Source organism: Lampetra planeri, chromosome 29 (assembly GCF_965212315.1).
Source record: "Lampetra planeri chromosome 29, kcLamPlan1.2.h2, whole genome shotgun sequence".
Classification (NCBI taxonomy): Eukaryota; Metazoa; Chordata; class Hyperoartia; order Petromyzontiformes; family Petromyzontidae; genus Lampetra; species Lampetra planeri.
Window position 1 is genome coordinate 7,580,103 of NC_136135.1, and position 12,785 is coordinate 7,592,887.

Here is a 12,785-nt window from a genome sequence, read left to right on the forward strand (position 1 = left end):
AGAAATGCAATTATCAATAGACTAGGAGATTTTTTGATTTAAAGCCTTCGTGACTGCAGGGCTGTTTGCGAGACTTGGCCAAAGCCTGCCAGCGCGACGGGTTGGTAATAAAGAGGGGAAGAGGTTCTGATGCCACTCACCACTGGCGTTAGCCGTGGCTGGGAATTTAATTCAGGTCGTGGGGTTCACAGCGCGGTGTTATTATTTTAATTAGACAAATACAACTATACTCTTAGGTTTTAATCGGTAAACTCACGTAGGTAAATAATAATAAAATAATAATAAATGAAAATAAATCATTAAACTTGATATCACTTATATTATGGATTCTTTCGGTAAAGTCACGCATAAGGGAAACAATAAAATATTTTCATAATTTTATTGGTTCCCTTCTGACACCTGTATATTTGGAAAATATTTATTATTATTTTATTGTTTCCCTTCTACGTGACTTTACCGAAAGAACCAAGAAGACTAGGAGATGTAAACAATAATAATCCTTAAGGTGTAGAAGAAGGCCAAACAGGGGAGAAAATATGTTTACACAGTATCTGTAAGAGACAACCTGGTGGTGATGTGGTAGAATTCTTAACTCCCAGTTGCAACAGGATGATTTCAAATCCTGGGCAGGAGCCAACACAGTCCATCATAACCATAGAGTGCATAAAATAGGTACCGCTTTGTGTGAAGTCAACAGTGGTTGCAAAGTGCAGCAACTGCCCTTTTTCATAGGAATGTGGAATTTCCATCACTGGTTTAAAGTTTCACATGCATATTAGCACTACCCAGTGCGTGTCTAAGCATGAGAAACACACATGATTTTTTTAAATTTGTACTACCATTATTAATCACTGCTAAACGCATATTTATTGTGTGCGTATGATACTGTTATTTACGCACGCAAACAACAAACGTACACAGGCCATGTCTTCATTGCCGCAGCGTCTTTAACCTGCAGCGCGCACTGCCGCCAACTTCGTGGCACGCCACGCGACAGACTTGCACAGCAAAGTGAAACAAATCGCTTGACTTTTGTGTAAACACCCAGGGCCACGAGTAACACATCTCGAATAAATCACAGACAGCAACAAAACTGCGAGTGGAACTGCAGGCAACCGCGTCTCTTTGGTAAAACGTGACAAACAACCCCACTGATTTGAAAACGCCCAACGGCTCTGCTCACCGCAGGCATGATGGTGACCCTGAAAGACTGGTTGGTGGCCTCCCCCATGAGGTAGAGGGAGATGTTTGGGAACAGATGCCATGGGGTGCTGCCCGGTCTCCAACAAACCAGCTGCTCTCCCAGCCAGAAACCCTCGGGGAACTTCTCCGTCTGCAACACGCGCGCACACACGCATGCACACAGACACACACATGGATAAAGATCCACCACCAATCATAGTGCACAGACCGTCAGCTAAAGTGCTGTGTGCGCAAGCAGTTAACGGACATGGCAAGGCACGTGGCCGGTGATGTGTCCAGCTCTACGCATAACCCTGTTGTCTCTGTATGCAGAACTTATTTCGCACCGTACGTAGCCAACCGTGCTAAATCTTAGGTGCCTCAGATCTCCTCCCCGCTCTGTAATCTCCCTTCCCGTCGTCTCCTTTCCGAAGTTCTTACAACCTCGCTCAATCCGAGAAAAACTTACGAACTCTTACACTTTAAATGGCCGTTTGCCATTTTAGGACTTTGGGCCTGCGCTCGGCAACTGTGGTCTAGAAAAAATAATACGATTCGGAAACAATCGACTGCTACTACAGGCGTGGTTTGATCGCACGTGTCATGAGCGAGCGTACGAGTCGACACGTGCCCAGCCGCGCACGCGTTGCGCAACCGGCGTCCGTGTCAAACCCACGGGAGAGTTGCGCTTGATGGCGGAGACGACCGCGTTGAAGACTCGCTTCGGGAGGCGCAGGTTTGTGGTGCCACTGTCGACGATGCTCTTGTCGTAGTTGTACTGCGAAGGGGGCGTGAAAACATGACATGCTTCAAACATCCGCTCCCACAGCATCACACGATCAAGAGGCCAAGTGTCCGTTGGAATTTCTCTCGTGGAGAAGCGGAACCCTTCCCGTTAGAGAACGGCCGACGAAAGTTGAAATCACACAGCAGGGTCGTTATTTTATTACAAATCGCTGCAATATCTATCCCACCCTTGTACCAGCATGGCCATGCAGCCAGTGGAATGCGCGGAGCTGAGCTATCACGGGCCATTCTACGACCGGATAGCAAGTCTGGCTTCACAACACACGTTGCCCCGTAGACCAATTGTATATCTCAGTGCGAGTCAAACCAAGGCATCGCAACGTGACCGATTTCTTCAGTCAGTCAATAGGGGCGAGAAGTTTTCAACAGTTTTCAACCACTGTGAGAGGTAACAACGTACAGTCTTTCCTTGCTGTCGTCATTACCTGTAATTTTTTTTGTCAAATCTAGATTAAAGTCTTTTCATTATAAAGCATTAAAACCCACAGGGTCCCCATACGTACACCGTAAAGCAATTCCATGATACCGGAATGGACGGAATAGAACAAGGAGCAGTGATTGAACTCTCCAAAGACTTAAACAAATGGCAGCATCTAAGCACAAATTTAAAAAAAACGTCAACAACATTTTAAAAGGAACAATATATGACTTTCTTGACTGCAGGAATTCATATTCTTTGGTTCTTTCGGTAGAGTCACGTTGATGGAAAAAAATAAAAAAAAATAAAAAATTTTAATAAAAACCAAAAACTCACGACGTTTCGATTGCAACACAAGCGGTCGTCATCAGGCGGAGAGAAAAGTGGTTGATGACCGAGAAGACGGTTATAAAGTCAGCAATCATTGGAAAGATGTCATCCACCACTTTGGGTTATGATTTGATTTGTAATTTCTTGTCAACCTCCACTGTCAGCAATGTGGATGTGTGGAGCGAGGTGCAATGCCCCCCATCTCTACCCCCTCTCTCTCCCCCCCTATCTCTACCCCCCTTCTCTCTCCCCCTATCTCTACCCCCCCTCTCTCTCCCCCTATCTCTACCCCTATCTCTACCCCCCCCCTCTCTCTACCCCTATCTCTACCCCCCCTCTCTCTCCCCCCATCTCTACCCCCCCTCTCTCTCCCCCCATCTCTACCCCCCCTATCTCTACCCCCCTTCTCTGTCCCCTATCTCTACCCCGTCTCTCTCCCCCTATCTCTACCCCCTCTCTCCCCCTATCTCTACCCCCTCTCTCCCCCTATCTCTACCCCCTCTCTCCCCCCTCTCCCTCTCCCCTGTCTCTGCCCCCTCTCTCTTCTATCTCTGCCCCCTCTCTCTTCTATCTCTGCCCCCTCTCTCTTCTATCTCTGCCCCCTCTCTCTTCCCCTTTGTCTGCTCCTGCATCAGCATTGACTGCCCTGCCCGTGCTGCTGACACACTTGGACTGCGCTGCTCAGCGCTGGCTCCACGGCTCTTGTGCCCCGCCCACTCACAGCTTTGGCTCGTCTGCGCCCATTTCAAGCCTTTATAAACAGTTGCAGTTAGAAGCTTGCAACCCCCCCCCCCCCACTATTCTCTCCGCCTGATGACGACCACTTGTTTTGCGATCGAAACGTCGTGATTTTTTGGTTTTTATTTTTTTCCATCCACGTGACTTTACCGAAAGAACTAAAGAATATGAACAATATCTATTTGGCAAAATTTTGGGCAATGGTCCTTCTTTATGGCACATGGAATTAATGAACGAACGTACGTACGTACGTAGGGCGCGCTTACCTCTTTGCAGTCCATTTTAAGGTCTCTGCCGTGCACTTCCATGCGCACAATGATCACCTCGTAATACCATTCCCTCCGTATGGGGCTGTACCACATGTCTCCGATGTACAGGTCGGTGTCCACCCCACCCAGAATCTGCAAAGATAGCCGCCGAGTGAATTCACATCGGGGAAGTATTATAAAATATAAACCAGACTCAATGCTCGTGCTTTACATTAGAAAAACTGCATTTACCTCCGCTCCAATGAGCAATTGAGACGGCACAAATCTCCATCGGTGGCGCAGAGCACGTCAGAAATTCCACCAGTATTTCTGTGTGATAACTGCTGCTGACCCATCATAAAGTGGTAGTCATCGTATCTACCCAGGAGGAATGATTGGCCGAGTTGGCCCTCGACCAGGATTACTGTCGACCTTCTGATTAGAGTCGAGCATTCTAGCCCAAGCGCCACCGCGACAGGTCATAATAATCACTTCAATATCAACACTTCTAAGCGAGTTTTACAATACCGAGTATTCTTGCAAGTGGGCAAAAAGGAGCGCCCACAGAAACCAACATGGACGCAAAAGGGTCGCGCACACGCTGAAGGGTTATAAGTACAAGAGACACCCCGTGTAGCCTTTAACAGACTGTTGGGGCAAGTGCTGTTAGCAAGCGCCTGTTAAGGCTGGCACTGTGCACCAAGAGGAGGGTGGCCAGCACCCATGCCTGGCCACCTTTGTCTCCCCGATAACAATGTACTGACCAAGGGGTAGACCAGGACCGGTGCATATATTTGTCACAGCTGTCAAAGCAGGAATTGAACTCGGGTGACTGGGTTCGGAGTGCAGCACGAGAAGGTGTGTGGCCGGCACCACACCCGGCCACCTTTGTCTCCCCAATGGATACACACACGACAGCAGGTACTCATTTGAGGCCGATTCGCCCTAGGAGAGGACCCAGGACCAGTTCAGATGATCGTCACTGGTGGTGGTGCCCGTGAGAGGGAACCAAACTCGGGTCGCCGGGTTCGTAGCGCAGAGCGCCAACCGCCGCACTACCACTCCCCTAAAGAATCGCAGACGCACACACACACAGGCACGCACGCACACACACACACAGGCACGCATGCACGTACACACAGGCACGCACAAACACACGCAAACCGGGCGCACCATTGTGCCTCCGGCCGTGCCGTCCGTGGAGTTTGGGTCGGGGAAGAGGCCGCACAGCTGAAGCGAGAAGACGTTGGGGATGCCCGTCTGCTTCACCAGCGAGTCGAAGAACGGCTCCAAGGAATCGTCAGGCTGAATGGGCATGATAGGCAGCGGTATTATCATCATCATCATCATTACCGATAACACAAGCGTCACCATGAGAAAAACACCTCCAGCGTCACAATAACCGGCATTATTATCGCCATCGGTATCATCACCATAATCAGAGCTACCATGTGCACCACCACATGGGTATGTTTCCCCCGCGCCCACGGCCACCACCCCTGTTGCGGTTTAAACCCAGCAGGCCGCCCTGGTTAATAGAACAGTAAATATGCGTCTGCTTCGCAGTAGAGGTTGATCCCGTGACATCATTTAAAGCGAGGGGGTCACGGTCCAAGTTTGGCAAATTCTAAAAATTACCCCGCAAATCACTCAATTGGGTTTGGAATGGGCAATCAACACCTCCCACTGGCGATGATTGCAAGAACAACAAGTCCCCCCACTTGACACGGGGGTTGCGTTCCTGCAAACAGCCGCGTAAAGTGAATTTTCCCACAAAGAACACCGGTAAAGGTGGGGGTGGCCATTCCAGCCCGTGAGTTTATTGTTGTTCTTATTTAACAGTACATTCTTTTACATGTTTCTTTTTAAAAGTGTCGTGTTCATACGGTATATAAAATAAAAAAATGCTATGTCCGACAGGCATTTAATTAAATACAAAAGGTGCGAGAGATATGGCGCGTGAAAAAGGGAGTGAAGGCGATAGATCGTACGAAACGATGATGCTAGGCACACAAAGGTGTCCCGGAACAATGAGTGAGGGACGAAGAAGGCACTGAACCTCGCAGCCGACACCCACGTAGCGGCTCAGAAAAGTAGCCCCTCACGCGAGCTAGACTCGCGTCATAGCAGGCGATGTGAGCGAAAACGCGTCGCGTGAACGCCACGCGTTAAAAAACGAGGATTTTACTGTGCCGTGCAGGCCAGGTGATTGTGCCACACGGGGATAACGAACACCTGGGGGGTGCCCTTACAAATGCACCGAGATGACGTGCGATGCAAGTCGCTCATCGCGTGTGCGAAGCGCCTGTCGAGGAGCCCCGGCGTGAAGGAGAGCGGCTCTAAAACAAACCATCGTCGCCATCGTCACCATCGTCGTCGTTACCCGCGCGATGTTGGCGTAGGCGAGCCCCAGGATTCCCTCCCAGTTGGAGCCGTTAATGAAGAAGCTGTTGGAGTAGGTAATGGCGGCCACGTTGGCGCGCACGCTGGAGTTGCCACCGTGCGGCACGGAGACCAGGTCCGTGCCCAGGTCTCCCTGCCAGTTGCCCTGCGTGTACGGCACGTACACGCTGGAGCGGCTCGGTCGGTACGTCGATGACCTGCGGCGTAGGTACACAACGCAGCGGGGCGTTGCTTTACAAGCGTCGGGATGCGATGGTATCTCAAGGCTCTGCGCAACAGCGGAAGGCGTCATATTTAATTATTATGATGTTATTATCACGACCTGCAACGCCATTATCCATGATAATCAGCATCGGTGTTATCACTCGCATTGTCAACACTGTTAGCAAAAACCAGAGGCATCACCAACACCGGCACAATCACCAATACAGAACCATAAACACCTGCACAATCATCGTCACTCGTAACGTCATCATCTTTTTTTTTTCCAGCATGCCAGACATCCCCTTTAAATTGAAATGAATCTCTCGCCAATCAGTCTGGCTTCGAGAGGCTTTACTGTGCATCCTGTCACACAATTTGCGTAGGCGTCGGGGGTTACACAAGAGGAGTCGATATCTGATGCACGCACGGCAAAAGCAGGGTATGCAAATTGTGTTACCTTCCCTACATCGCGATTGCTCAAAGGTCAAACTGGCTTAAGTGTGCATTTATATTTGCACGTTTCATATTAAGTTACACGTGCATGCAAGCGCACAAGAATATCAGTAGCGGAGCACCTTTTTTACGCAGGCCGAGATTGAACCACAATGCCCGACGGCACTTACTGCTCGGGGCGGTAGTAGCGCTTGAGGAAGAGGTGGGGTGCAGCGCCCACGGCGAAGTTGCTGCTGCCCGTGTCCACCAGAATGTTCAGCTGCAAGCGTGGGGAGAGACAAAGAGGCCGTGGTGATAGTTTCATTTTGAAGTGGCAGGTGCCTGCACTTCTTCGTTTCGCGAGCAGGTGGCAGCCCAGCGTGACACAGTACACCCCTTTGGCGAGGGAGATATAAACACGTTTCAGCTGCATAATTATAATCGCGTCATTTGTGAAAATGTTTATGGCGTCATTCATACAAATCTGACGATCACTAAGGAACCAACAGACAAGATGAAAAAGCCAATCATGCGGTTAGCTGGCGCCAAAATATTCACAAGCTCTGCAGTGCTCTATATATCGAGGTGTTTTCAGCGAATTAAGGTGTGTATATTCGCGTGGGAGGAAACCCGAGCACCTGGAGAAAAATCCACGCGTGCTAAGGGGCAATATTCTATCCAACACAGAAGGGACAGATGTTAATTTATACTTTACTGCATCGTCTTCTCCTAGCAAGCCGGGGCATGGCACCTCGAAACGAATTGGAAGGGAGTTTCACAACATTTGTGCGATCAACCAACACCTCGCCTCCACAGTACTGGATTACAGGTGTTGGCCACCACTGCCCGGGCATGCACGCATTACCTATGTTTTACATCTATATATTTAAAAGACAAACATTTGGTGGAGGCTAATCCACCAGCAGTGGCATGAACAAGGAACTGCAGGTCTGCACCTTTACATGACCTTTTTTACACACATACATACAGCGAGTACATACAGATCCTCAATGCACGCATATATATGTACAGCCCTCTGTAAATGCACTGCTAGGCAAGGGCTTCAACAACACTGAGGATCATGGGAATTATTTGGCTATATTCCACCATGCTGCTCAGTGCAGGTTTAAGATAGGGAATATACACGTGGGAGCACAGAAGTACAGTACAACAATGTATTTTGCTGCACTGCCTTCTGTTATATGCACGGTGGGGTCACCTATCCAGGCGCTATCCAGGACCAACCGGCTTGACTACCGAGGTTTGGTGGGACGGGGAAAATAATTTTAGACGGTCATATGCATGGATTATGTACACACGAACATTAAACAAGGTGATTTCCTGCAACATTTTACATACGGCAGTGCTTATCTCTAGTTTAAATCCAGTGATGGCAATTCCACATTCCTAAGGCAGAGGTTGAGTCTTTAATAAAAAAAGACTAAATACTGTTAACTCCCCACAAATAATGTACTTTTGTGAACCCCGGAGGAATGAGAGGGCTGGCTGAACTGACCCTCATCGAGGGCTTTTAACCCTCACCCACATTCAATAACGCTCTTACATTAAAATTGCCTCTCCTTTTAAACTCCGAATACATTTCCGAAAAAAAACCCCGATCAACCCCTCTGGCGCAACGCAATACACCGCTGCCCATTAAATATACCGGGGCCGTGCGGTCAACCCGGCAGTGACCCGGACTGCAATCCCAACTGACAGGACCACCTCATTCAAATGTCACGAGATGTCGTTCACGGACTCGCAAGCGTGGCTCAGTGGCCACGCGCATTTTGTGCTGCCACGAAATATTTCGCGGGGCCACGCTCACCAGAGGGGGGGGGGGTCACACATTCCTCAGCTAGGAACGAATCAGGTGGCTGACGACAAGCTATGGACCTCATGACTGCGGATCACATGCCTTCGCATAAAGCCCTCACCCATTTACTGCACTGGTGCCAGATGAGGCTCAAATACTGGGAAAATTTGAAAAACAACCACTTACAATCCGTGAACCCACAGTTTATAGTTTGATGATGATGATGATATACGTTAAAAGAAAAGGGTGCAGCCCTGCAATTGCCTGCTCCTACCACTGCAGACAGAAAAACCTCCACCAGAGGGAGCCCTAGAGAGCCCCGACAGTGTATCTTTGGCCTACTCTTCCACACTGGCCCGACGTCTTGATGATAATGACCTAGTTTTAAAGACAACATAAGGGACATGGGAAAGAATATGGCCTTGGTGAACGTGTTAAAAAGAAGACTTTGATATATATGCATTGTGGCTGTGTTGATGGAATTTTAGTGCTGCGAATTCCATTAAGGTGTAACCGGATACTTAATATCCTTGTCATCTGCACCATTTATACTCGCGTGTGTAAAATGTCAAGTCATGTACAAATATATAGCTCATTAAAATTTAAGCAAGTCGTTTTTTTTTTACACCAAAACCAACATAGAAAAATATGCATCGTGCCACACACACACAGACACACTGGACAGATGTACATGCTCAGTCTCACCAAAAGACCCTTTGCATAATCTCAAAGCCATGTGAAAGCACATATCTTAACCAGCATTGCTTAAAGGGAACACCGCCAAGTGCATTACTCCCATTGAAAAAGGCACTTAGAATCTCCATTGGTCACCGGTGTATGAAAAATTGGATTGGGCCCCTGCAGATGTATTGTGCTGGAGTGGAGCAATTACATTGGTACGCCAAGACTTCCTTTTTGGTGAAGGCAACGATGCGTAGGATATTGATTGAGCTGATAATTTTCCTCTCCTGATGATTTCTATTACTGAGCACCACAGTGGGTATGAAGTCCACCGGGTCAATGATTTTCTCCTCCCAATAAGTACAATGAGAAGCTGGGTTTAAGCCGTACCGATTGATGTGGGACAACCTTTATCACCCCAACCACGACCGAAGCATTCCCTGCTGGTGGCAGGGCAACCAGCTGCCTGAAGCACATCTACAGGGACTTATCAGATCGACCGATAAGCAAAATAGCATTTCTAAATTTAAAACCAGACTTTCCCGTTGCAGGTCTGTCGAGAGACACAAGGGCAAATACGAGCATGCTAAAGCTTTAACTTGACATGCAATGAAAACAAAATAACATCAGCATATCGGTGCATGTTCAGTTTAGAAAAATCCAGGACGTGTGTATTGCGAGTGCAGATTAATTACAGCAGATGCCCCACATTTGCTTATCGTCGTTTTTTAAGAGTGAATGTTTTTTTTTTACGCATCTTATAAACGAATTCTAACCACAACTTGCACGGGAAGTGAAGGGGCAAAGCTCTTGGTCGTAAGATACGGGGACGATTAAATAGAGGGCAACGAGAAGTCAAACATGAGACCATATTCAAACGTGGAAAAAGGTATAAGTCACATTGCAATGAGCCCACACTACTGTAACACTACAGACCCATTGCTGTGTAAGGATAAACTTGACAATGCACAACTCAAGAATGCTCCAAGTCAGCATCCTGTGACTCAAGGCAGAAAAATGTGGCCTCACATAGGAATGACTGTAATATTGTTTTTCACGACTCTTAAAAGCTGGTCGAAAACACTCTAATAAGCAGTGTCTCTTTTTCCCCACGTGACCGTGCCGCGTGTTCTTTTGCCAGGTTCGGCCAATGCCAAAAAAAAACCCAGAAGAACCTTTGTGCTAGAAATGTTGCTCAAAGAGTGGCAATTTAAGTAATTTGCCTTTGCATGGAAAATTGCCCTTTAGGGATGGTTACATCACTGCACAGCAGCATTCCATACTAATCAATGTAATGCACTCTTGCGGATCAGTCCGTCCAGTCCCCCTGAAAATTGGGGCTTATAAACACCGGGAAACGCACGCCAACTCTGCGCACGGCTTCTTACAATCAAGTAAATGTTGCACACTGCAAGGTGGTCACAAATGTGCACCTCATTGTGGCATACAAATCATAATCGGAATATTTATTCACACTGGAGGAATCCGATGAACTACAAAGCTCTTTTTCACAGTTGTCCAGTAGGGGCAGGTCAGAATAACAAATGTATTGCTTACCTATGTAAATGTATTTATTTAACTTCAACGTGATTGCATAATATTTTATTTATAACACAGAGATTGTTTTTTTAACGTCTATATTCATGGATTAAAGCTTGTAACCATATTTGACCCAATGGTTTTTTCGGCACTTTTTCCGTCTTATAATGCATGGCCCTTTGTCAATCCACCGACTCATTCTGAGTTGGGCGTAAAGGGTTGTTTGACCATACTTCACCACCCTGGTCATGCAGGTTCAAGGGGGGACCCCAGGATTGGTTCAGACAGTGCTCGTCACTGCAGTTAGCCGTGGCCGACAATTAAACGTAGTTAGTAGCATTTCTATTCCAGAGGGCTAATTACTATGTCACCACTCCACTCCTCCACTGAATGTTCAACAACATTGATACAAATTTTGAGTCACCATATTGTCAAGAGTGGAACATTTCAAATCATTCTGTGTTGCGTGTTGTGGCTTTAAAAAAAAACATTTTAAATGTACAAGTATCCATACACTCGCGTAATAAATCACAGCGACTGTATACGTCAATCAAATACTGTCCAATCAGTCATTTTACATGGAGTGCTCTTGCCAACATTGTCTGGTAATCCAGCAAAATTTGTTTTTAACAAGCTTGACTGCCAATGAGACCCAATAGGTCAAAACGGTGCCGGGTTTGCGTACGTAAAGAAACGCTGCTTCTAGATCTTGGAAGCCGATAGGCTGATGGACACAAACACAATTTATTCATGTATGAAACACAGAATAGAGTTCTGATTATGTTTACTATGCAATAAAGAGAGGACCTGTGTAATAAGAGGACACACGTCCTAAATAAATATTGCCTCCTTATATATTTGTCCATCCACTTAAATGTATTTTTGCCACAACTCCGCTGGTCACAGTCTTCTGGGAGTGAATCATATCAGCAGCATTGGTCGAATACAAGCAAGCTCTGAACCGGCTGTAACCTTCAGTGTCTTATCAGTAGTCATCCTTACTTTAACCAAATCTGATGAACTGCCAGATGTTAATGGGCAAACCCTTTCTGATGAGGGCTATGTTCCTAGTTTATATAACAGTGGCTTGCTCAGAAAACCGACACACATTTAAAACAAGTAGAATATAAAACACAGTATTTTTGGCTCTCACGAAAGCACAGCGAAAGAACGTCGCACACTTTTATTGAGGCTCAAAGCCCACATCCAAAACACGCAGGGCCCATTAAAAACAGGTTAAATACAATAGGACCATTCCAGATTCTCACCCCACTCGTACAAGCATAGTTTACTTTTGTCATGTCTTCCTTTGGATAAGATTAGCACCGTGTACACATTACGAATACACACGGAGTGAATTAGTTAGGTCAACAAATGTCTGCTGCCTTAAGAAGATAAAAAGGTAGAGATTTACAGCAGTGAGGGAGAAGCTAACCGAATGTTTGAAATCAAAAAAATAAACGAAGGATTTTAGTCTATAGCAAGGGACATGCAGTTCACAGGTCACGGACATTACCCAGAATTCAAGTTAAATATCTGTCTTATATGAGTGTCATGAATAAAATGAAAAGCAGTGGCAGTGTGAATTTCAATTCATGTGAAGGCTGGAATGAACCAAAATAGCACAAATGGGACAAACATTGCCGACATCTTGGAGACAAATATGTGCCAATTATACAATAGCTATACATTCAAGTTTGTAAAGCATTCGATGCCTGACAGGCAGGAAACATTACTTACAGAGAAGAGAAGCACACGGATATAGTTGAGGCTAAACGTGCAGCACTACAATATTTTGCCCGTGCCACTGCTGGCAGAAACGTCTCCACTCGAGGGAGCACCTGAGATCCCCTCTAGAGGCTATTTTGGTCTACTCTTCCACGATGACCAGATGTCTTGAAAGATGTGGGAACACCCACACTTTACCCCACCACGTGCAACCTGCTGATCGACGAACTGTGGCACACCCATTTACACTTGTTGGGCA

General features: G+C 46.9%; 1 protein-coding gene across 2 annotated transcripts in view; it reads right to left on the reverse strand.

Moving 5' to 3' along the window:
* LOC144728644 (beta-secretase 1-like) overlaps window positions 1–12,785 on the reverse strand; it is a 28,027-nt gene that overhangs the window by 10,603 nt on the left and 4,639 nt on the right. For both annotated transcript variants that reach the window (XM_078608216.1, XM_078608215.1), the window contains exons 3-8: window positions 6,954–7,042; window positions 6,107–6,323; window positions 4,897–5,028; window positions 3,742–3,876; window positions 1,859–1,960; window positions 1,184–1,333 (exon numbers count right to left, since the gene is read on the reverse strand). In XM_078608216.1, coding sequence (XP_078464342.1) covers window positions 1,184–1,333; window positions 1,859–1,960; window positions 3,742–3,876; window positions 4,897–5,028; window positions 6,107–6,323; window positions 6,954–7,042 — 825 coding nt within the window. The remainder of the gene's footprint in view (window positions 1–1,183; window positions 1,334–1,858; window positions 1,961–3,741; window positions 3,877–4,896; window positions 5,029–6,106; window positions 6,324–6,953; window positions 7,043–12,785) is intronic.